At 33.6% G+C, this 27,384-nt stretch overlaps 1 protein-coding gene across 1 annotated transcript in view; it reads right to left on the minus strand.

Moving 5' to 3' along the window:
- LRRIQ1 (leucine rich repeats and IQ motif containing 1) overlaps window positions 1–27,384 on the minus strand; it is a 177,474-nt gene that overhangs the window by 83,590 nt on the left and 66,500 nt on the right. Inside the window, exons 15-18 of the mRNA XM_057316341.1 lie at window positions 17,201–17,380; window positions 14,618–15,064; window positions 11,744–11,954; window positions 5,274–5,393 (exon numbers count right to left, since the gene is read on the minus strand). Of these exons, the coding sequence (XP_057172324.1) occupies window positions 5,274–5,393; window positions 11,744–11,954; window positions 14,618–15,064; window positions 17,201–17,380 (958 nt within the window). The remainder of the gene's footprint in view (window positions 1–5,273; window positions 5,394–11,743; window positions 11,955–14,617; window positions 15,065–17,200; window positions 17,381–27,384) is intronic.

Genomic DNA, 27,384 nt, shown 5'->3' on the forward strand with positions numbered 1-27,384 from the left:
TGTGGTATGAGCCATGTTGGTTCAACTGATAGGGTTTGGACATGGTTCACAGTGGAGGAAGGAGCTAAAGTTATCTTGTGAGTAGGGCTTTTATTTTTTTTTTTTTATTTTTTTATTATTTATTTATTTATTTGACACAGAGAGAGAGCCAGCGAGAGAGGGAACACAAGCAGGGGGAGTGGGAGAGGAAGAAGCAGGCTCCCAGCAGAGAACCTGATGTGGGGCTCGATCCCAGAACGCCGGGATCACGCCCTGAGCTGAAGGCAGACGCTCAACGACTGAGCCACCCAGGCGCCCCTGAGTAGGGCTTTTAGGCTAATTCAATGTACTGTTGTTATTGCTTCTATATCTGAATTGTAAAGTAGAAATTGATGTATTACATGTTTTACTTTTCACCCCATAAGTGCCAGAGGGGCTTATCCCCATAGGGGAAGAGTTGCAGGTAGAGAAGTGTTAGTGTGATAAATTCTAGTAATTTGACACCTGTTGGAGGACCGATGGGATGGGGACAGGATTTAGTTTGAGTATCTCTACCCTCTGATGTTTTAAAATGTGAACTCAAAATCATGTATTTTCCTTCAGGTGTTTTCTAATTCCATGTAGAATATGTGTAGGAGAGATACCTAGAATCAAAGGACAATAGAAACACCTGGAGTGCTATAAAGCTAAGAAGAAACTTCATCAGTCACTTGATGCCATGGAGAAAGGGATTAGAATCGAGGGACAAACAAGGTGAGGGTAACCTGGTAAACATGCCACTTTTAGTTGAGAAACCATATTAGCTCAGCCTGTAAGAGAAACCAGAAATACAACAGCCACAATAAAGCTTGAAAACAAGCCTCAAAAGAATCTCTGCCCATATGCTATCTGCTTGCAAGATTAAAATTCAATCCTATTCAGAGAAAGAAAACATCTTGTAGGGTCTTTACACTTTTCTCCCATATATGTCTGATACTTAATCAAAGGTTAAATGCTAAAAAAGAGAATTGACTGACTCAAAATGCAAGAGATATACAGTCAATAGAAATAAACCTACAAGTGATCCAGGTGTTGCAATTAACTAAGAAAGCTTTGAAAATATCATACTTGGTATGTTCAAGAAAATATAGGAAGTGATAGAAAACTTCAATGTAACTGGGATTTACAATAAATAATCAAGTAAAAATTCTAGAACTAAAAAATAGAATAACTAAAATTAAGAATTCAAAATATAGGCTAAAAATGATTAGGTATCTCAAGAGAGATGATTAGTAAACTACAAGATAGGTCAGTAGGAAACATCCATATTAAAATACAGAAGCAGGGGCACCTGGGTGGCGCAGTCGTTAAGTGTCCGCCTTCAGCTCAGGGCGTGATCCCGGTGTTCTGGGATCGAGCCCCACATCAGGCTTCTCCACTAGAAGCCTACTTCTTCCTCTCCCACTCCCCCTGCTTGTGTTCCCTCTCTCGCTGGCTGTCTCTCTCTCTGTCAAATAAATAAATAAAATCTTTTTAAAAAAATAAAATAAAATACAGAAGCAAAAAAAAGAGAACAAATCAAAAGAGAGTCTAAGAGACACATGTGAAATGGTGAGAATTCTAACGTATACATTTTTGGAACCACTTTCCCTCAAAGAAGAGAAATAATGAAAAAGATTAAATGTTTGAAATAACTGGCTATGAAATTTCCAAAACTGATGAAAGACATAAATCACAGATTCAAGAAGCCATATGGCCTCCTTACTACAAGCAGAGTAAATACAAATAAAATCACACCATCACTGAAAACCACAGAAAGTGAACCTTAAAAGTAGGCTGGGGAATGGGGGTGTGAGGATAATATCTTTAGAGAAGAAAAAATAAGACTTATTACTAACTTTTCAACAGAGTTCATGAAAGTCAGAAGCCAATGAAATAGCATCTTTAAACACCAAAACTTTACCTAGAATTCTATACGTAGAGAAGATGTCCTTTAAAATTTAAAGTAAGAGAAATGTTCAAGCAATAAAAAAGACTCACCTGAAGTTAACTAATTACTAAAGAAAATCCTTCAGGGAAAGGAAAATGAATCCAGATGGAATCATGTTAATGTAGGGAGAAATGAAATACATGGAAAAACAACCACAAACTAACAAGCTAATGAAGGGGGAAAAAGGAAAAACAAACAAACAAAAAACTTGATTCATGCAAGAGAAGTCGATAAAAAACTAAAAGGAAATAAGGAACACATAGGACAAGCAAAAAACAAATACAAAGATGGTATTTACAAACCTAATTATACTCTTATTAAAATAAATTAAAATAGTCTGAATATGTTAATGAAAAAAATGTCAGAGTAGAATATAAAAATAAGCAAAACCCAATTATATACTCTTATAAGAGTCACACTTTAAATATAAAACAGAGAAATGTTGAATGGGAATGGTTAGAAAAATATATACTACTATAAAATTACTAGCCAAAAGAAAGCTGTAGGTTTGAAAATATTGGAGAAGGAACCACTAAGGCATTTAGTTAAAGAAGGAAACTATATCAAAGAAGGGAATTTTATTATGATGAAAGGGTCATTGATACAATGTCTTAACTATGTATGCCCTAAGTACGAGGCAAAATTTGACAGAACTAAAAGGTCATTGAGAAAAACCCACAATCATAGTAAGAGATTCTAGCATTTTTCTGTCAATAACTGATAGAATTCCTCTGCCCCAAATCACTAAGGATTAAGAATTTTTTTTAAAACAACAATTAATAAACCTGAAATAACTGAGATTTTAGTAACAATATACTTAACATTCCTTTCAAGTGCACATGGAACATTTCTCCAAATAGAATATATGCTGAGACACACTTTTAGGAAACAAATAAATCAATCTCACATCAAACTCTTCCAGAAAACAGAAACAGAGGAAACACTTCCCAATCAAATGTATAAAGCCAATATAACCTTGACACCAAAACCTAGATTAGGAGTTTTATAAAAAAGAAAATTTACAGGTCTAACTTCTTCTTGAATATAAATGCTAATCCTAAACAAGTATTAATAAACCAAATTCAGAGATATGTAAAAAAGATAATACATTATAGCTAAGTTGGTTTATTTGAATATGAGATTTAATGTTTGAAAATCAATGTTATATGCATAAAAAGTATTCGATAAAATCCAACTCATATATAAAATCATCATCATCATATTAACCTCTTGGAATGGTAAAGGTATGTTAAGGATGGTTACTTCCTTAATTAAATCTAGAGTTTCTACAAGAAACCTATTTAAACATCTTATTTAGTGGTGGAATATTGAAAGCTTTCTCTCAGAGACCAGACTAGAAAATGATGTCTGCTAATATCACCACTATTCAACACTTTCCTGGAAATAGTAAGGCAAGAAAAAGAAATAAAAGCCATAAGAAGTGGAAAAAAAGAAATAAAATTGTAATTATTCTCAGATGACATGATTGTATATACAGAATATAAAAGACCTGCGAGACAACCTACTAAAATTAATAAGTGATTTCAGCAAAGTGACTGAATATAAGGTCAACATACAAAAATAAACACAATATCAGAAAACATAAAATATCTAGAAATAAGTCTAAGCAAAATTATACAAGACTACTATGAAGAAAACTAGAGTATGTGGACAGAAATTTTAAATGGTTTACATAAGTGGTAGGACAGTCTATTTTCATGGATTTAAAAAAGTAATAGTCTAAAAATATCAGTTCTTCCAAGTTGATTTATAGATTCATTTGCCCCAAGGGAACATGACCCCTTCCTCACACTATACACAAAAATTAATTCTAGATGCATCCAGACTTAAATGCTGAAAATTAATAAGGTTTCTAGAATATCTTAATGATCTAAGAGTAAGCAAAGATTTCTTATATGTCAGAACAATTAAAAATTTTTTAAATTTGAAATTAGAAAAGTTCTGTTCATTAAAATTAACCATAAAGACACTGAAAAGGTGAGCCCCAGAGGTTAGACAGGAAATTTGCAAGGGAAAACAGAGTAGTATTCAGAATATATAAAGAAGTTCTACAAATCAATAAGAAAAAAAGATGTACAACCCAATGGAAAAATATACAAACACTTGATTATGTCACAAAAGTAACTAAATGGTCATAAAGCATGCTAAAAGATATTCAACATTATTAATTATGACAGAAATGCCAATTAAAACAACCATAAGATACCACCACAAACTTACTGGAATGGAAGAAAAAGACATGAAAATACAAAGTGCTGGTAAAGATAGAACTCCCCTAAAACTCTCATATTCTGCTGATAGGACTATAAACTGATATAATCACTATAGAATAACATTAGGCACTATCTACTAAACACAGGTAAACATTAAGGCTCAGAAATTCTATTCCTAAAAGTAGTATGAATATGCACATCAGAAGACATGCACAAGAATGTTCATAGCATTTGGCCATAATAGGCAATACTAGAAATAACAACAAATATCTTCCAATAGTAGTACAGACTTTTAAAAAGTAGTATATTCAAATAATAGGTAAAAAGTGGTATTTGCAAAAGAGTGGTATATTTACTACACTCAACAACATAGATAAATCTCACAGACATATTATTACGTGAAAGAAGAGTACATACTATATGATTCCACATACAGGAAGTTCATAAATAGGGAAAACTAATCTATGATGATGGAGTTATGAATACTAGAGAGGCATGAGGAAGTCTGGGAGTGTTCATATGTTCTATATCTTCATCCGAGTAGTGTTTATGTAGTGTAACTGTCTAGAGAAGAGGAAGTACAGGGAGTAAAACCAGAATGTGAAAAGCAAGGGCTTTATACAATAAAATGGTTCTCAATGGGTTGGGAGCATATGGAAGCCACAGGAAAGAAGTGGCATAGATGTCTGGATAGTGTGCTACCTTACTATGGAATACTTAAATAACAATTTATAGAAGGTGTTTTCATTTTCCTAGGCAACAAAGAACTACAAAATGTTGTTAAGCAGGGCATAAATAAGCTCAGAGTTATATTTAATGAAGGATAACTGATAAAAAAAAAAAACCAATCTGGTCAAAGAGCACACAGAAACTCTTGTAAATATTCTATGACCATGTTTATCTACTGTACATGCTTGTAAAGTATATAAAGAAGATATTAAGAAATTAGAAGCATACTTTTTCAAGTGTTGTTTAAAAAAATCTATAACATAGTGTTAAGAGGATAAAAATCCTTGAAATTGATTTAGCTCCAAAGTAGTATGCTAAAAAAATTTTAAGACCAATATTTATATTTTGTAGTTGGTACTTACTTCATCAAATGTAAAATCCTCTAAGTTTATTTCTTCATATTCTTCTTCAGATTCTTCATTCTTAATAGCCTCTAAAGCTGTTGTCAGTTTCTTTCTTAAAAGAAAGCCCTTCCAAACTGCCTAAACAAAAATTTAAAGCATGTTATACAAGGTTATAGATCAAACTACAAACCAGATTCTCTGTGTTATCCCATTAGGAAGATAAAACATCTAAGACCTTAGTTTAATGGCTCAATAATCTGTTTTTTGAACTTTATGTGACACTTAAAACTGTAAGATAAATTAAACAACTGCATGTGTCTAAAGTTCTCAGGAGACTTTCCTTGTGGTAAGCAGAAAAGAATCTCTAAAACTCCCTCAACTGCACATGTAGGTCAACCAATCAATTATCTGACAATTCCACCAGGACCCATTCTAAACTAAGAAGAAAGAGATATAAAGGAAAACCAATTTTTCTAATTTTCAAATAATTATGTATAAAATAAACTAACATACATTTAGGAAAATTTCAACATATACAAATGGCCATATTAGAGAGGTACTATCCTGGCCCATAACTAACTATTAACTAATTTCATTTTAAAATAAACTAAGCACACAATAATAGAATTAAAACTATTCAGGTTCCTCAATAATGTTGGAGTAGAGAAAGCTTTCCCACCCATAACTCCAAGAACATGGTAATTTTTAAAGAATAAGTACTAGGGAATGAGCTCCAGGATACATTAAGTGTAAAAAAACAAGAGAGAAACAAGTGTGTATTGAATGCTACAATTTATCTACGAAAGATTGTATATAAATATATAATAAACATATGAATTATATAAACATATATATTTAAATTTATATATGTATATGTGGTTGCTAATATTTAAAAAGGAAAAGTGTAACTAGTAAAATTAATTTTAAAAATTATTAAGTATAGAGGCAGAAAATAGGATAGAAGATTCAGCAACAGAAGCCAGACTTCTCTGAATATACCCTTCTTTGATTTGACTTTGGAATTGTGCATATGCTTAAGATAATCATGAAATAAACAAATATGAAATAAAAAGGAATTCCTGAAGAAATAAAAAAATATGTTTCATGCTATAGGCATAAACACACAGAATTTATTTAAAGTGACTTTAAAATAGATTTATTTGACTATCTTCCTAATGAAATATACTCAAAAGAAATTTCATTACAAAAGATACCTTCAATATGTTTTCATATTCATATTGTTAGTATTAATATTGGTATTGTTATTACAGAAAATATATTTTTCTGTAGAAAATAGCCAGATTATATATAACAATAGAAGTCACACAGAACCTCTGCAGCAACCAACCAGAAAGCTAAACCACAACCTCAGCAACAATTAGCCAAGAATGGTCAAGACTTGGTCAATCAATGACTGTCAGTCTCCCTATTTTTATCCCACTTCTTACTCCAGACCAACCAGAGATAGCCAAATATGCTTCCCAACCAATCACAGAATATGCCACACTTCCAGCTGCCCGCTTTCTACCTTCCCCATACCAAAAACCTCCAATTAGACCATATCTGAAGACCTCTCTCTCTCTTTTTCCTACTCCCCTCCCTGCCTTTGAGCTTATGCCAACGGCAATGGATGGTGGCTGACTCCCTTGCTACAGCACTCTCTGAATAAATAGCCTAGTTTGTTTTATTTTTCTCATTTGCATGGTCCTTGTTTATCTCCACTATGTATGTGCATGTAAACACAGGCACAGATGCACAGAGACACACACACACACAGAAGGGGGAATGAAAAGTAGAAAACAAAAAAAGAACAATTATGTTAATGTCATTCATTGGAACCAGAATTTTCCATAGAAGAAAAGAGATGCAAATATAAAATCAAATAAGTAAAAATCCTATAGTCCTAAATTTAATTTTAAAATACCAGTGTGAACCCATGGTACTTTTTTTTTCTTAAAAATATGTATTTGTAAGCTCATCATTATAATGAAAAAAATTTAAAAACAATGACCATACCAGTAGTAACAACACTCCTAAAATCCTAATGCATTCCTAAAACCCAGACTGGTCTCTAAATATTCCCACTAAAGAAATCAAAGATCTTTAGAGCAATGACTGAGTCCAGGCCTAGGTAAAAGTGTATACAAAATGAACCTAAACATCATGGCACATTAAAAAGCAAGGGAAATTTAAAAAACCAATGAATTGTGTCACAAAAGATTAACTTGAAGCTAACTTGGCCAAATAAGGGACAATCTGAGCATCAATAAGAATGAAACAGCAATGGAATTAAATACATCATATATTTTAAAAATTCATGTGTACATTATGATAGAACATATTATGGTCACCTCTGAAGTATGCTAGGAAACCTCATTAATCTAAAAATTGGTAAAATGGCATCAAGCATTTAACCTACCTTTCCAGTACGAACTGTACCTCAAGGTAACTAAATAGTCAATTAAACTAAGTTTCTCTTTACTGACATATTTTAGTTAATAAATGAAGAAATTGAATGTAGAGTATCAATATTTTACAAACTGTTAATACAAGAATTGATTGATCTAGGCAATGATTATCAATGGTCACTGGTATTCCGAAAAGAGAGGCGACTAGACATTATGTACCTCCTCACTGTAATACATACCACCACTTATGAAGTATTCTTGATAAAAAACCAAACCTAAGACACATGAAATTTTAGAAACCACTGTCAGCTTATAGAAAACAAGGGAGCAAAAAATATGCAAGTGATACCATGGGAATGCATCTGGCAAAACACAGAAAGTAGAAATCTGCAGGACAAAAGACCTGGTTTCCTTAATAAATAAATTGCAAGGAAAAAAGAGAGGGTATTCTTAAAAGACTTAACATTTAAACTGAAGGCAAAGTAATGACCTTATTTATATTTTGATCAAGAAAAATCTATAAACAAACATTTATAAAACAGTAGAGAAATCTGAATACTGATATTTGGTGATAATTAAAAATAATTTTCAATTTTTAGGTTGGTAATTACTGTACTTAAAATAATACATCCTATAGAAATTCATACTGAAATACTTATAAAAGAAATGATATCTGCGATTTATTTCAAATAATCTGGTGATGAGTGGGGAGAGGTGGGTTGGTTATAGAAGATATCAAAGTGACCTGCAGACTTAGGGAAAAAAGAGTCTAAAGGGAACTCTTTAGTCCAGGCCTTCAACAAGAATCGGCTCACTGTGGTTCACAATGGATCCAGCTCCACTCATCAGGGATCAGACTTCTATTCTACAAAGCTCTAGAATGAATTACACAGTGTGTGTCTTTCTGGTGTGACACATATAGACACTTCCCTCCTGAATCTGCAATAGGGTCAAGGATTCAAGTTCCAGCCATCTCTATTCAGTTTATGAGAAATAATGGTAATATATATAACATGTTCAGATTCTTCTTCTAGCTTATTTGTTTCTCTCAAGGTTTTAACTTTTCCCCAGTAATCCATCCACAATAAATTCATCTTTCTCACACTTTCAAACTAATTCCCTGGCCAGGCAATTCTACCTATATTAGACATATATGACATCTTTTTTTCCCTTCAACTACTATCAACTCCCACATCCAGAACATACCATATATTTGTTCCCTGTTAAAATCCTTCACGTATCTCCAGCCATGTTCATCCTGTATTTTCCAGTTGTTACAAGAGTTCAGTTTTACTATAACTTATTAGTCCAGTAATATGAAATTCTAGGATCTTTCATTTCCACTATCTTTTATACCTAGAATTCCATTCTCTTACATATTTACAATGAACCCTATCTATGTCTCAAGGTGTATCCTATATCCTTTATATTAGTTGGGGCAAGCTATGTATGATAACAAAAATATCCAAAAATGTATAGTAACTCAAAAAACAATAGCTTATTTCTTAATCACCTAACAAACATTGAGAGGCTAAAAAAGACAATGGGGCAGCACTTTAACATAAAGTGATTCAGGTATCCAGATATTGCTGCCTCTACATTCCTGACAGACAGCTTCCAACAATGCCTCAGAAGCTGTCTTCATTTCAACCAACCAGAAAGGATAAAGAATATGAAGGAATGTCTGTGGCACGTTTAATGAGCCAGATATGGAAGTGGTGCATATATCTTTCATTCATATTGTATGGACTGGAACTCAGAAAAAGGGTCATGTTAAAGTGAAAGGGAAGATGGGATATCTAGTCAGGCTGTATGCTTGGAAGAAGAGGAGAATGTGTGGTTTGGTGAGCAGAGAGCAGTCTCTATGACATCCACCATAAAATTTCCATTTTGCTCCTTCTAAAGCCCAGGCTCTTTCTATTATATCACGCTCTGCTCTCCAGGATGGCTAGGCAATCTAGAATTCATATTTTAATATGAATGCTTTAAGAAACTAGATGATTGTTCTCAGGAGATGAGAAAATGAAATTCAGAGGACTTCAATAATTTTAAGTAGCATGATGTACAACAAAAGAGACTCATTCTAAGTTGCAGAAAAAGGCTAGATTATGCTTACTTTTGTTACAGATACACAGAAGCTCAACAAAAGAACATTCAGCAGAGATATTAGTCACTGAACTATCTTTCACAAAGTAGTGAATTTCTCTTTATTGAACAGAATGAAGAAAAGTTTAATATCCATGTACCATCAGTGCTGAAAAAGTATTGCTCATCAACTGATGACAGTAGGGAGTTTGGTCTGCATGATACATTCATTCCTCACGTAGCAGAATAATATTTTGAGATAGTAACTGGGGTTCTTTCTTTTCTTCAGAGTTTCCCTGAATCCATTGCCCTACCCCGACTCCCACCACCATTCAGGCATCAGTAACACCTTTGCCTATGCATTGCCTTCAGGGGTACAGTTCAGACAAATTAAGCCAACTGAAATACTCAATAAATTCATTAGAACCACAGCGAAGATAATTTTTAAAACTATGGTTTTAATAGTAAAAGTGAGCAACTTAATTTAAAGGCTATTCTTCTAGTTGTATATGCCAATGCCTTGAAGGCATACATGATTCCTCACTATCTCTCATATGGCACATCCCCATGAACTGATATTATCAGCTCTAACTTCAAAGGATGTATGCCTCAAAATAAACCAACATAGATTCTGGAATGTGATTTTCTTACCACTTCTACTGCAACACTCTGATCCTTGCTACCATTATCCCTTGTCTGAATTATTGTAATAGCCCCTAACTGATTTTTCTGCTTCTACTCCTGCCTTCGTACAGTATAATCACAACATAAAGTAAACTTGATCATGTGAGTCCACTGCTCAGATTCCTGTAATATCTTCACATGTCATTCAGAGTAAAAGCCAAAGTCTTTACCATGACTTATGATTTGTAAGTGTTACCTTTCTCCCCTCAATCACTGTCCAGTCATACTGACTTCTTGCTGCTCTTTAAACACTGCAGTTTGCTCCTAAATCAGATATTCCACGGTCTGGAATGTTCTTCCCCCAGACATCCATCCAATGGCTTAATATCTCACTGCAATGTCACCTTTTCTGGTCTTCTATCTCCATCATATCTGAAATGATAAACTTTCCCTTGATACTCCTATCCTGCTTTTCCTAATTTATTTTTCCTTTGAAGCCTTATCACTAACATACTTATTTACTAACTGCTCATTCCAACAGAATATAAGCTAGTAAGATTTTTGTATCAAGAAATATTTATTGAATGAATGAATAAAGGGAAACACTAAATTTTCAGTTACTATCTTTCAATTCAGGCACTATACCATGAATTTCCACAGACCTTATTTTATATATTTATTTAGTTTATATAATATTTGTTTTTATTTAGTTCTGCCTCTTCCATCAGAATATAAACTGCATGAGGGCAGAGAACTTGTATGGTTTGTTTAGAGTTATGGTTCCTGAACACAGAACGGTGCTTGACAAATAGTAGGTTCTAAAAAATATTTGATAAATAAATAAATAAATAAATAAATAATAAATAAATAAACAAATAAATGGATGAATGTGATGTTAGAACTTCATGCGAAAATCTGATCTCAGTGAGGCTGAATCAAGTCTATTCACTACTTGCTTTCTGAATTTTTAATTTGAACGTGTATTTGAAGGCCTTTAATGAATATTTTAGTAGATTTTTAAACATGCTTCTAAAAAGAGCTGTAGATTAGGCCAAGTGAGAGTTGCTACGGCTAATCAAATGTTAGCAGATGTGGCAAATGACATATCTGAGCAGAAGCTTTAAATATGATTGTGTGGTTCAGTTTGGCCCTTGATCATGAGAATAGTATTTCTAAATTATAGACCACTCCTTCAGCCTAGATACTAAGCACAGGCACAGCCAACCTGCAGCCTACATAGCACCTGAGTAAGAAATAAATCCAGTAGTTGTAAATCACTAAGATTTGGTGGTTGTCTGTTTTACGGAATAACCCAGTGAAAGATGAGAAATACATCTCTCAGGACTATTTCACCCAAAGATTAAAACTAACCTGAATAAGAATAGCAGCCTTCTCCCTCTGTTCTTGGATATTCACAATGTTTTCTCTTTTTTCTTTCTTTAAAATAGTTTTATTCTTGATGCAGTAATTTGGCTGGGATATCAGGGGTCCTATTGCAGCAGTATGTAGCCTTGTAGAGAAATGAATATGTCGGCGCACGATGTAACCACGCCAGTATGCTTGGATTACCATAGCTGCCATACTATTAAGAAAAGAAAAGAAAACATGTTCAGTACCCATAAAAACACAGTTGTAGGTGAGAGGTCCTCATAAACTATTTTTATAAACATGAAATACGTAAGGTATTATTTAAAAATAAGAACTTTTTGGTTTAACTATAGGCACATAAGTAAAAATGGGATGGAAAACCTTCAAATCTGAAAGAGAGAAATGGGCCAGTAACTTAGAGAAAAGAAGCATTCTTTTTTTTTTTTAAATTTATTTATTCGACAGAGATAGAGACAGCCAGCGAGAGAGGGAACACAAGCAGGGGGAGTGGGAGAGGAAGAAGCAGGCTCCTAGCAGAGGAGCCTGATGTGGGGCTCAATCCCATAACGCTGAGATCATGCCCTGAGCCGAAGGCAGACGCTTAACCGCTGTGCCACCCAGGCACCCCAAGAAGCATTCTTATCTGAAGATGAAGGGATGACAAGAAGAATCTGAATAAACAGGCCTTGCTAAATTTACCCCAGTTTACTATGCTTAGCTCATACTCTTTGCCCTAATCATATTTTCCACGACCTTCTACATTTCATCAAACCTAATATAAAAATGCTCAGGTTTAACCATTTCTTCAGGTCTTTATTTCTTTATGAAGACTCCCATGTCATGTAAAACTTACATTAAATATATATTTTGTTTTATTTTATTTTATTTTATTATTATTATGTTCAATTAGCCAGCATATAGTACATTTCTATATCTTTCTCATTAATCTACCTTTTGTTACAGGGATTCCAGCTAAGGACTTAGAAGTGTAGAAGTAAAATCTATTTTTCCTCCCCGATAAGGCAAAAGCAATTGATTAAATAAATTAATGAAATATAAATTAGGAAGGGTTAGAGCCACTTTCAATTAAATTTTAAAAATTTTTTGTGTTAGGAAATACATATAAGTTTCAGCATATGAAACTTTTTAGCATAACTTTCAGAAAAGAAATCATCATTCATACTGACAACTTCTAAAAGAATAAAGACTAAGAAAAATAAGATTAGCTACTGTGATACTCTGCATTCTAGCCTATTCAGCACCTGTTGTTACAGGAGAAGATGAATTTAACCATTTTTAATTTTGTTGGCTTGACACTGAGGCCAAAAGTAAAAAAAGAAAAAAAAATTGACAAGCCAAAGTAAAAAGAAATCTTTGCTGGTTCAATAAAAAATCAAAGCCATTAGCTTTTTATTTTTTTTAAAGATTTATATACTTTATTTTAGAGAGAGAGAGAAAAAGAGTACATGTGAGAGGCACCTAGGTGGCTTAGTCGTTAAGCGTCTGCCTTCAGCTCAGGGCGTGATCCTGACGGTCTGAGATGGAGCCCCACATCAGGCTCCTCTGCTGGGAGTCTGCTTCTTCCTCTCCCACTCCCCCTGCTTATGTTCCCTCTCTTGCTGGCTATCTCTCTCTCTCTGTCAAATAAATAAATAGAATCTTTAAAAAAAAAAAAAAGAGTGCATGTGAGCAGGGAGAGGGGAAGAGAGAGAGTGATAAAGGCAGAATCCTCCAGTAGACTCCCCACTGAGCAGGGCACCCTATGCAGGGCTAGATCCCAGGACCCTGAGATTAAGATCATGACCTGAGCCAAAGTCAAGAGAGGGATGCTCAACTGACTGAGCTACCCAGGTGCCCGCCATTAGCTTTTTAAAAGTTTTTCATAGTTAGCAAACCATAAAACAGATTCTTAACTATAGAGAAAAAAACTGAGGGTTGCTAGAGGGGAGGTGGGCAGGGGGATGGTTTAAATGGGTGTTGGGGATTAAGGAGGGTACTTGTGATGAGAACCAGGTAGTGTACGGAAGTGTTTAATCACTATATTGGACACCTGAAACTAATATTACACTGTATGTTAACTAACTGGAATTTAAATAAAAGTTGAAAGAAAAAATAAATAAAATTTAATAGTATTTAATAGTTGGAAGGGATTTATGTGATTAATCTCAAAGAATATTGCCATACTTTATAGGTTGTTATGCCAAAGAAAATTATAGCACATGCATTCAAATCCTTGCATAGATGCTTATTAAATGGTTCTTAGATCAATAAGCAAATAAATGGCACATGAAAATGTATGTTTTGAAAAATGAAATTACCTGATTATTCAGCATTTTCTTTATATTATTTTTAGAATAACAAAGTGTTTTATTTCTTCTTAAAAATTCATTTTAATTATTTAAAGATTAGAAGGCAATGGGGCACCTGGGTAGCTCAGTCATTTAAGCATCTGTCCTCAGCTCAGGTCATGATCCCAGGGTCCTGGGATCAAGCCCCATGTCAGGCTCCTGGCTCAGCGGGGAGTCTGCTTCTTTCTCTCTCCCTTCTCCCCAACCCCACTCATGCTCTCTCTTGCTCTCCCTCAAATAAATAAATAAAATCTTTAAAAAAAAAGAAGGCAGAAAAATAATTTTACATGTACTCATTTTTTAATAACATACTAGTCAGTTAAATCAGAGCCTGCCAAAATTCAATAAAATTAATCTATATTATAATTAATAGTTTGTAAACACATCATAAAAACATAAGGGAATTACTATAAAATACAGTAGTGATTTAAATCCTTTACCAAATTATCATTTGGTAACATTATGTAAGACTATCCATAAAAAATAAAAGATATACAACTGTAAAAGAAAAATGTTCTATAAATCTTACATCTTTTTACAATGTTCAGTATTTTGGCAGTTCCACAGCAGAGAACTTGTCATTACTGTTTCCAGGACTGGGATTCTTTTGATGGGGATATTGTTTGATTTGCTGTCTTCTCTCTTCTGGTCTACTATTTCTTCCTCATTGCTTCCTTTCATATCTTCACATAAGGAGTTGGTTAATGTGGAATGACTAAAGCCAGAGTTCATCCATTTCTCAGAGGCATCTGGTGAGTCCAGTTTATATTTGTCTGCACAAGAGTGAAGAACTCTGTTTTGCAGTACGCTGTCACTATTTGTAGGGGCCAAATGATTTTGCTGGGCTTCAGGTTCTTCTCTCTGAGTGATACTTACATTTCCATGTTCATGTGAATATCGGTATTCGTTACTAAGTGTCATTAATTTCTTAAAATAATGGCAGAGATTTTCTGCAGCATCCAATGTGACAAAATTTCTAAACAAACAATGAAGACATTTAATAAGAATTATATCAGCAAATATTAAAATTTGTATAGGTTTTGGAAATTTCTTTTGTGTGGTTGACATGCAAATTAAGCTTTACTACAACCTTCATTAAAACCTTACTTCTGGTTGTTTATATAAAAATTTATTTCATTTCTAACAAAATTTGAAAATATTTGTTTAGCTAATTTAGATCCATCAATCCAGACAAAATGTCTGGAAGTTTTAGAAACCATTTTTATTCTAGGTATTTTTGGTACAATTGAATGAGAAAAATCCATGCTTTTACTACCATAAACATGAGAAATCATGGCTGCCTAAATTTGGAGAAGTTATTTATGAAACAAAGTTAAAAGTACTTTCTACATTGACTCTTGCCATGCAAAATATTTGTATTGGACTTTTAAACAAAGAACTTATACTATGGGAAAGTTTTTATTCCCATTTTTCTCTGGAAAAATAATCCATTGCAAAGAGAATTCAAATACTTAAAGGCATAAATGGCTGTGATTCTCTTGTACAACTGTTGAATTTCTGTCTTATTGAGGTTATGGCTTATGTAATTAATCAAACTTTCTGTTTGCCAGATTTGGGGATCTCAATAGCAAATGTGAAGGACTCTGCACCTGTATGAGCCTTTTTCTTGGCTACATTTTATTTATCTTCCCTTATTCGTTTTATTTTTAAGAGTTTACTGACTTCAAATGTATATTTCCTGACTGTATTTAATACGTAGCCACAAGCTGCCTTATTTTTTTTCTGAAACATGCAGGATATAAATAAACATAAAAATTTTAACCATACAATACAAAATGAAAGTTATATTTCCTAAAATGTAGAGATAAACAGTCCTGTGTTCACAAAATATTAGACATTAGCATAGCTCCTCTAATGTATTTTTGATATTTTGTATTTCATTCATTTTGGTGGCTAAAAATGCAGAAAAGGTTCAACTCGATATTGGAATATTAAGCGTATATGATTGGTGTTGAATTCATCACCATTTATTATTAATATAAAATATAGTCTACTTTCCGTTATCAATCCCAAAATGAAACACATTGTAATGACAAGAGATTATACAAAGAGAATTGAGAAATCTACAGTTCAACATGAGGGATATCAGGGTCACCTTTACACAAAAAAAATTCTACATTACCACACATATACAAAGAGATATAAGTTTAGTTTTTCACAAAGATAAATGTAAATAACCTTAGTATTTGTTAAAAGCAAACATTAATTATCTATAACAATTGGAATTATTTTTTAAAGCTGTGAGATTTGTTTTTTTCTGAATAGACTATATTCATAAACATTTAAATAGAAAACAAATCTTAGATAGATGAGCACGCCTCATGAATATGAGAAGAGCAATAATTAAAGATTATAATTTAATGATTAAGTTTACATATTTGGAAGCACATATTAGAGTTATAATTCAGTTATAATGAAGAGTCATCATAAGTGAAATATGAAATCACTTTCCTTTTTCATTTGTGTTTTCTGGAGCAATGCAAATTAGAAAATACAGTTATAGAAAGATCAATTATAATTCATTCATACTAACACACTCCTAATTTGGAAGGGGGAATGGGAAGTTCTCTTTCTTTTATATCTGATTAGGTGTCTACTCTTAGCTTCTGTTCCTCTGAATATGTGCATGTGTTGACTGCTTTTCTCTACTGTGCTCTCCTAATTTTTTGATATATAAATATAATACATGTATAATATATCTTAATATATAATAAATATTATATATATTACAAAACTTGCCTTGCTCCATTGTAACTGTCTAATTTTCTCTTATGTTAATCTGTGAATTAAGGATAACATGTAACCACTTAGCTTATTTGTGTGTCTCGCCTACAATAATTGTCAAATAAATTTATGACTAATTGAATGAATGGATGTTTGATTCTTGTCTTGAAGCTATCCCCATGATTTCATTTATCTAATACTTTAGCATTTAAATTATATTTTAAATTATGTTTTTAAGGGAGAATATCCCTAAAACGCAGTCCTAATCCAAAAAAAGTATCATTGTATTAATCAGAGTATTTTTAAATTATATACATAAATTGAATTATTTCTTTAAATTATGACAAAGGGAAGTGAATAGTCTTACCCTTTCCCAGTAATATAGCTTTCAATTAGTGAGTTGAATTCTTGAATCTGAGACTGACAAAGTGCCACAAAACGTCCTAATTCTGGTTCATAGTATTCTTCAGTGTGCTTTTCTGAATAAGAGTTTAATGTTTCACCATTGAGGATTCTTAAAGCTGGTAACACTTTAAGTAGAGAATGCCTATTGAAAGCAGGAAAAACAATTAAAATAATCTTGAAAAGGAGAGTTTATATCTAAAATAATCATACACCTATTACTTAAACAATATAATCACAGAGTATATCTCAGAAAATGCTGTTGACTTTGTAGAAAAAATTATACTGTTACATTTATTGAAAAATTTGATGGTATCACTTCATGTACAAAGTTAGGTTTTAGAGACTTGACAAACATTTAACCATTTTCTTCTACAACACAAATGGGAAATTTAAGCAGCTGGAAACTTGGGCTTGGAGTAAATAAAAGGCTACACTATATAAAGAATAATATCAGATACACTCTTTTTAGAAGACGATAATATAATAATCTTACTGAAATTTCATGTTTATTTCAGAAGTAGAGGTAAATTATGATTGTTTCTCTTGGTAAAACACACTAAAGAATAGGGCTAACACAAGACCAGTAAGAAATCACCCTTTTACCATGATCTGAAAAATGTAAACTTATATTTCTTCCTGAATCTTGCTAAAGATTATAGTAATGAAAATCTTTGAGGTATGAGCAAAATTCTCTATCAATTTAAAAGCCAATTCTGTGAAAAACCGAGTCAGATAGCAAGAGCTGTCCACCAAACCTAGCTATTTATAAGTACTTGCCAAACCTTTCACAGGGGTACTGTGGGCCTCTTTTATAAGGCCACTAATGGTCACAGGGGTAAAATGGACTTCTTAAATGAATAAAACACTTTAGTTAAAAGTTAAAATTCCCTACAAAGAAAAATACAAACCGATGAAAGATATCAAAGAAGTAAACAGAAAGATGTCCAATGAAGATATCTTCAGAGATAAGAAGTTCAATATTGTCAAGAAATTAATTCTTCTCAACTTGATCTACAGAGTCAATGCAATCCCACTAAAAATATCAGTAAGGTAATTTTGTGTATATCAACAGACTGATCCTAAAGTTTATAAAAAGAAGCAAAACCCCCCAGAATAGCCAATTCTGTATTGAAAAAACATAACAGAGTTGGAAGACTAACACTTTGACTTCAAGACTTACTAGGAAGCCACAGTAATCAAGACAGTATGGTATTAACAAAAGAACAGACAAATAGATCAGTGGAACAGAAGAGAGAGCCCAGAGTAGATCCCCATAAATAGAATCAACTAATCTTTGACAAAGAAGCAAAGGCAATACAAAGGAGCACAGATAAATGATGCTGGGACAGTTAGACATCTACACACAAAAAAAGTGAATCTAGACACAGACTTTGTACTCTTCACAAAATTTAACTCAAAATGGGTCACAGACCTAAATGTAAAATGCAAAACTATAAAATTCCTAGAAGATAACAGGAGAAAATCTAGATGACACTGGGTATAATGATGACTTTTTAGATATAACACCTAAGACACAATTCATGAAAGAAATAATTGATAAGCTGGATTTCATTAAATTTAAAAACTTCTGCTCTGTGAAAGACAATGTTAAGAGAATGTAAAGACTAGCGATATACTGGGAAAAAATATCTGATAAAGGGTTGTTATCCAAAAACACAAAAAGAAATTTTAAAACTCAACAATAAGAGAGGCACCTGGGTGGCTCAGTTGGTTAAGCATCTGCCTTCGGCACAGGTCATGATCTCAGGGTCCTGGGATCAAGCCCTATGAGGGGCTCTCTGCTCACCAGGAGTCTGCTTCTCCCTCCCCCTCTGTGAGTCCTCAATTACTCTCTCTCTCTCAAATAAATAAAAATTTTAAAAAACTCATCAATAAGAAAATAAACATACCAATTAAAAAATGGGCCAAAAACCTTGGTACCTCACAAAGAAGATATACAGATGGCAAGTAAGCATATGAAAGATGTTCAACATCGTTTGTCATTAGAGAATTATAAATTAAAACAACAAGATACTAAATAAATAATAAAATAAAATAATAAAATACTATTATCTACCTATTAAAATGTCCAATCCAAAATGCTGACACCACCAAATGCTGGTGAAGATGTAAAGAAACAGAAACTCTCATTTATTGCTGGCAGAAATGCACAATCAGTGTAGTACTTTGGAAGACAGTTTGGTGGTTTCTTACAAAAGTAAACATACTTTTACTATAATCCAGCAATGTGCTCCTTGGATTTACCCAAATTAATTAAAAATTATGTCTGGGGGTGCCTGGGTGGCTCAGTTGTTAAGCATCTGCCTTCGGCTCAGGGCATGATCCCAGGGTGCTGGGATCGAGCCCCACGTCGGGCTCCCTGCTCTGCTGGGAAGCCTGCTTCTTCCTCTCCCACTCCCCCTGCTTGTGTTCCCTCCCTCACTGGCTGTCTCTCTCTCTGTCAGATAAATAAATAAAATCTTTTAAAAAATAAAAATAAAAAATAAAAACAAAAACTATGTCTGCACCAAAATCTCTACACACACATATATAGCAGCTTCATTTGCAACTGCCAAAACCCAGAAACAACCAATTTGTCCTTCAGTAGGTGAAAGGATAAATAAATTGTTACATCCATACAGAGGAATATTATTTATCAAGCCATGAATAGACACAGAGGAATCTTAAATGCGTATTACTAAGTGAAAGAAGACAATCTGATATGGTTACATGCTGTACAATTCCAACTATGTGAAATTCTTGAAAGAAGCAAAACTATGGAAACAGTAAAAAGATTAGTGGTTGCCAGGGATTAAGGTGGAGGGTGGGATGAACAGGCAAAGCACAGAGCATTTTTAGGGCAGTGAAACTATTCTATATAATACTGCTACATAGTGGATACATGTCATTATATATTTGTCAAAACCCATAGAATACACGACACCAAGATTAAACTCTAATGTAAGATAAGGACTCCAGGTGATAACGATGTGTTGATGTAGGTTTATCAATTATAATAAGTATACCGATTTGGTGCAGGATGTTGATAGTGGGGGAGACTGTCTGGGGACAGGGTATATGTGGGTATTCTCTTTATTTTTTGCTTAATTTTGCTAACTTGACCTTCTCTAAAAAATAAAGTTTTTTAGAGGCGCCTGGTTGGCTTAGTCGGTTAAGTGTCCCCGGTTAAGGATCCCAGGGTCCTGGGATTGAGCCCCACATCAGGCTCCCTGCTCAGCAGGGATCCTGCTTCTCTCTCTTCTGCTGCCTGATGCTCCCCCTGCTTGTGTTCTCTCTGTATCTCTCTCTGTCAAATAAATAAATGAAATCTTTTAAAAAAAGATTTTTAATTAAAAAACAAAACAAAACAATCTTACAGTTCCTAAAAACTAAATGAAGGATGGCAAGATAAGATTACTAAAATGCTAAGGCTTAAGAAGGAAAACCCCAGTCAGTTATTCCCTCTACCTAGATGGTGTAGTCAGAGTGGACATATCTATTTATATAAACACAGTTGTAAAATATAATTTTATATATTTATATAAATAATTTACATATAATTTATATTTATATATAAATGAAGGAAGGGGTCCATTAAGGCACAGATTCCAAAGGTCAACTAAAGTCATAACGCATTGCTACATATAGTTAAGATTTGATAGTGTTTAATAAAAGATAATTACAAGAAAGGTATAAATACATCTCCTTAAATTAAAGCAAAAAAAAGAACACCACAGTTTTTCCTTTACTAGGAGCACATGATTAATTTCCGACCTTCACCTCCCTTCACTCTCTGAGAAATAATACCTTTTTTTCTTACAGATATTTAAGTAAGGAAAGAGGGAACAAAATTGATTTTGTTCTTCAAGATAATTACCAGATGTTTTACAAAGTTAAAGAGGTTAAGCTAGTTAAGAAAACTTGGGTCTATCACTTCTCCGCCTTTTGACTAAGATCAAGTGAAAATTTGGGTCTATATATTTTGAACTTCTTTTAAGGCTTTTTTTAGGCTGAAGCTACCAATATTTCTCCTATCATAAACTACCACACTTATCAGAAAGGGTTAAATAAGTGGCATATATTATATTTCTGTTTTGATTCATTTTAATATGTGGTTCAAAAGCAGAATGCTAATTAAGATAGTAGCTATTCATCACAGGTGATGAAGTTATCGAGGTAATCACACAGGTATAATATTAAATATAACATAAAATCTTTGAGGCTATCATCAATGCAAGGAAAGGTTAATCTCAGAAATTGAAGCTGATAATAATTAAAATATAATGGAGAGATTAACTATCCATATTCTATCCTATCAAGTTTTTTTATTACATTACTAATGAAGCTACATTGCATCCTTAATCTCCCTCAAAGTATCCAGCCAAGTTTTCTTCAAGACATGACTATAATGTCAAACTTACTTATAGCTATAAAATGCCAGGTATGAAGTAAAGATGTTTTTGAAATGTGATAATAAAGGGTATTAAAAATTAAAACTGTATAGGTGTTCATAGCAGCTTAAAAAAGATGCTCTAATCCTATTAGTGATCTTATTTCTTTAGATCATATCTCCTAAAACACAGAAAAGCAAACATAAGCCTTCGATAACTTGATGGAACTAGCCCTAGACAATAACCAACAGTTCTAATTCTTTGTGTACAGACGAATTTCTGTCTGATACCTTGGTCTCCAGTGTGGACCCAGCCAGCAGAAGGAAAGAAGTATGCTAATAGCAGGCTTTGGTCTTTGAATAGGTTTATCTTACAAGGAAAATTAGATAAGATAATTAGATTAGATAATATTGTAAATTGGATTTCTTAAGAGTTAGGTAAAGCTGATTTATTTCTATTGTATAGTCATTTTCTGGTTAAACAATAACAGTAAGCTGTTGGACCTATAAAACTTTTCAACAGGATCCTGGACCTACAGTGATAATGCAGATGAAGTAACGCTAAGACCCTCTTGAACAGTCATCTTTCAGGTCTCATTTTGTCTAATTAAGGAGGTTCAACAAAAGGAAGAAAATACTCATGCTGTTATAATGAGAGACACAGGGTCTCAAACATCTATTTTTTATCTTAGTCACTCTATAAATTCACTGGAATGGGAATTCAAGGCTAGATCCCTCCATGTGTCTTCAACCCTATAGGGCAGTGTCTCAGGCACTGTCCTTGAACTACTCTATCAGTAGTACCTGGGATGCTTTTTTAGATTCAGTTTCGCCAAAGACCCCTGTTGGTGGGTTCTGGGGAATTTGCATTTTTAAAAATATAGTCTTTCTTATGTACCTTAAAGAATTAAGAACCACTGCATTGGGAGGAAAATAGACTACAACGAGTTGTGCTAAAATCAGAGATGCTCGGGGCACCTGGGTGGCTCAGGTGGTTAAGGTTAAGCATCTGACTTGGTTTGGCTCAGGTCAGGTCATGGTCTGAGACTGAGCTCCACATCAGGCTCTGCATTCAGCAGGAGTCTGCTTCCCCTCTCCCCTTCCCACTGCCCCCTCTCAACTCTCCCCTTCATGTGCATGCATGCACATGTTCTCTCCCTCGCTCTCAAATAAATAAATAAATCTTCAAAAAATAAAATAATATCAGAGAAGATCCAGATTAAACTTAAAAAACACCTTTGAAGTTCTAATCATTCATAATTGTCTTAAATTTTTAAGGAAAACATAGTTTACTTGAAAGCTTGTATCCTGTCCTATATGTCAGAGAATTTGCTAAAATAAGAGATACGTGGGCCTGGACAGTTATATTCCAATCATCTGTTTACTGATTAACATTGCCATTAGTTTTACATAAATGATATGAACATTTCTAAGAAAAGTATTCTTTTTTTTTTTTTAAAGATTTTATTTATTTATTCGACAGAGACAGCCAGCGAGAGAGGGAACACAAGCAGGGGGAGTGGGAGAGGAAGAAGCAGGCTCATAGCAGAGGAGCCCGATGTGGGGCTCGATCCCAGAACGCCGGGATCACGCCCTGAGCCGAAGGCAGACGCTTAACCGCTGTGCCACCCAGGTGCCCCTAAGAAAAGTATTCTTATAACACTGAAGTTACAGAGTACAGATCACATATACAGAGAAACCAGCTTTCTTTTCTTTTTTTTTTTTAAGATTTCATTCATTTATTTGACAGAGAGAGAGAGAGATAGCCAGCAAGAGAGGGAACACATAGGGGGAGTGGGAGAGGAAGAAGCAGACCCCCAGTGGGGGAGCCTGATATGGGGTTCGATCCCAGGACTCTGGGATCACGCCCTGAGCCAAAGCCAGAGGCTTAATGACTGAGCCACCCAGGTGCCCCAAGAAACCAGCTTTCTATTCAAAAATAACTGATGACAAAATGAAGATCCATTTTAACTAAATAACCTAATATAATCTTAGAAGTAAAAATATAAGAATTTGCTTTATCAGATTAATGGAAAGATCAATATTTTACTACCAGCATACTGAATTTAAAACAACAACTGTTTATGCTCTGGACAACTAAAATAATGAAAAATAAGAAAATCCAAAGGCAATACAGGATATTAGGTTTGTTTCTAGATACTGCAAATGGCGTTCTGTGGAAGCTGTTTGGATGTTAATTAACCAGATCAGCAAGGGGAAAAATTATAATTTTGTCATCAAATACTGTATTTTGGATATGGTTATTGATATAGATATCATTACATATTATAGCTACAGGAAATAATTATAGAGAATGTGGATCAACAGGGCTTGAATTTTCACACTGAAAATATTTTGATGTTATAATTCATCACCTTTATATTTAAAAAGTTCCCAAACAGTTTAAGAATATTTGAAACTTCTGGGGCACCTAGGTGGCACAGCGGTTAAGCGTCTGCCTTTGGCTCAGGGCGTGATCCCAGCGTTATGGGATCAAGCCCCACATCAGGCTCCTTCGCTATGAGCCTGCTTCTTCCTCTCCCACTCCCCCTGCTTGTGTTCCCTCTCTCGCTGGCTGTCTCTATCTCTGTCGAATAAATAAATAAAATCTTTTAAAAAAAAAAGAATATTTGAAACTTCTTTGGATATAAATGTTTAGCTTGTTTGGATATTCAAGACTATGACAATATCTTGAAATTTGTGATTTATATCACATATCAACATTAAATGTTGATAAATATCAAAATTAGATTTAGTGTTTTATGTTAAACATTGTTTCTTATTTATTTTTTTAAGGAATAGTTCTCAGATCTGTATAAATTAGTAGTGCAATGGGTTGGCCTTAAGTTCAAATGCAGCCTTATAAGAGTCTATGATGAATATATTAGAAAGTGCTGTAACAAGTTGATTCATATTGGAAATGAAGTATAAGAATACTGTGAGATCTCAACATTAGTTTTTCCAGCTGGGCTCCTCCTAGCCAAGGGCTGAATCAATATTTCATTTAGTGAAAACTTCCTGGTGAATATTCTGTCACTTAAGAGACTCTATTCATCATCAATGAATGAAACACATTCCCCAAGGAGATTCCAAACTGAGTCTGTAGATTAAGTTTTAAAAAGAGATTTTTTTAGTACATCAGTTTTGTCCATGTTATCACTGGCCAGACATGAAAGTAAGAAGCCAATTGGGAAAATCTATAACTAATCCTTTTGTTGGTATCAAGGGGTTATGTGAAGTTCATTGGAACACACTGCTTAAAGTTTGACTTGATCCTTTCATTAACAAATCCATATTTTATAGATTACTGGATTTAAAATCCTTTAGATAACTGAATCTCTTCTTGAAATTATGAAAGCTGTATTAGGCCAACTGATCTAAGTGAAATTTGATAAGCAAAATTTTCAAGTTGGTATGAGTCTAGTCCAATAAAGTTCATTTAAACATAAAAACTATAATAGCTAAATAATTGTACATGTCTATAATATAAATACTACCTTTTTCTTTCAATATTATTCCTAACTAAATATTTTCTTTAAAACTCTAAAGTATATATACTTAGTAAGTATAGTATATATTAGTACAGCACTAAGTATATATACTTAGTAGTATAATAGTGGTAAAATGTGAATATTTATCTTTATATATTAAAATAGATTTATATCAATATATTTTACTATGAGCCTATTTGATTCAACAAACTTCTTCATACAAAAAAACCTTAATAAGTTCAAAGATTATTTCAGGATATAGGTTTGTTTCTAGTTATTGCAACTGGCAACATGGCAGCTGTTTGAATGGAAACTGACATCAAATCAGCAAGAGAATTCATGTCCTATTTGCCCAACGCCTAACAGAAAAACCATGGCCCCCAGAGAGCTTGCTCTGAATAATGGGCACAACTACCTATTTTTGTTTGCCATCATAGATTTGGTCTATATAATTACTGAGGAAAATAAAGATATTTACCTAAAAACAACCCATCAGGTATTTTCATTATAAATAATATCACCTGACAAGCAGAGTCTTTTGGACATGATTACACCTACTTTTTGTGTGAGAAGTTTCACTCTAAGGTTTGCTTTCTAAAAATGAGGACCCAAAGGGGCACCTGGGTAGTTCAGCTGGCTAAGCATCTTGATTTCAGCTCAGTCATGATCTCAGGGTCCTGGGATTGAGTCCGGAGTTGGGTTTGGTGCTCAGTGTGGAGTCAGCTTGACCCTCTCCCTCTGCTCCTTCCCCAGTTTGAGCGTTCTCTCCCCCCCCCTCAAATAAATAAAGAAATAAAATCTTTAAAAAATAAAATAAAATAATAAAAATAAATGAATACGAGGAGTCTATACCTGGGGATTAGTGTTTTAAACCCTAATGTAAGAAAAGCACAGTCCCAGAACTTGAGCTCGTACATCTAGATGGGGATCTTTACTACTTCTATTCCAAATGAGAGAGTCCTTTTTCCAGCTGGCAAGAGGTCTAGAAACATAGTTAGGGGATCTTTTCACATATATACACAAATTCTTTAAATAGCTGCAATGTCTGATCTCCTTATAAGTTGATATTAACTAGTAGTTGGTATTTCCTATAATAATTTGTCCTAAGATCAGTTTTTCAGGACATGAGGAACTTGACAAACATTATGGTAACCTAAAAGTCTAAGAACTCCAGCTGTAGAACTGACACTGATAACTACTGCAATTCAATAAATCAATTGTCAATCTATCGCTAATAACACTTTCAATCACTAAAGTAAAATTTTAAAAATTCAATAAAATTTAGAGGGCCTGAAACATGCATTTTTTCAAGCTTTTATACATTATAATGTAAAATTCTGTAATGTATTCCTTCAATAAATAATTTTGGTCATCTATGATATATACAGATATATCCTATACACACGCATACACACACACATATATAGTCTATATAGTCACGTAGAAAATAAAAATTTCTATGTAAAAATAATCCATCAGATATTTTCATTATATATAATATCACCTGCCAAACAGAGCCTTTTAGACATAATTACTCTTCTTTGTGTGTGGGAATTTTCACTCTAAGATCACTCTTCTGGGATCTGTACAATAATCAGGGACCTCTTCCACTACTCAATTTTAGCCCTTTTTTAATGCCTGGACACTCTAATAACATTTAATTTGGCCACTTTCCCTAATCTCTTATCACTTTGCCGCTGAAAAAAAAATCTTCCCCAAACACTATTTTCCTTTTCATACAACTATTCAAAATTCCTCTATAGCTCCTTAAAATACTCTGGTCCTCATGTTCTTCTCTACATTTTCTGGTCTTTTTTGCAGTTAGTTTGGCCTTATGACTGGTTACAGCCAGTAGAATATAAGAGGTGATCAATGCCATTTTTGAGAGCAGAGTGGTTAAATGTCAGTTTTTCTTAACCTGTGGCCTCTCTCCCTCCCTCACCAGAATCTATAACCTAAAAAAGTCAGATTACAATGAAGTTACATGACACAGAGCCACAAATTGGAAGTATCTAGAGTTTCTGAGTCTGCTTAGATTAGACAGGCTGAACTCACATCAGACACAATATAAACAAAAAATAAGCTTCTATTGTATTAAACCACATAGATTTCTGGGTTCATTGTTGTGTAGTACAACCTACATTACTTTAATGAATAAATCCTGAGGTAGCTACTATTATTACATCCATTCTATAGATGAAGACACTGACAGCTAGATTAAGTAATTTGTGCAAGGCAAACAGCTAGGAAGTAATGGAACTAGAC

The sequence above is a fragment of the Ursus arctos genome, unplaced genomic scaffold (assembly GCF_023065955.2).
Source record: "Ursus arctos isolate Adak ecotype North America unplaced genomic scaffold, UrsArc2.0 scaffold_21, whole genome shotgun sequence".
Lineage (NCBI taxonomy): Eukaryota > Metazoa > Chordata > Mammalia > Carnivora > Ursidae > Ursus > Ursus arctos.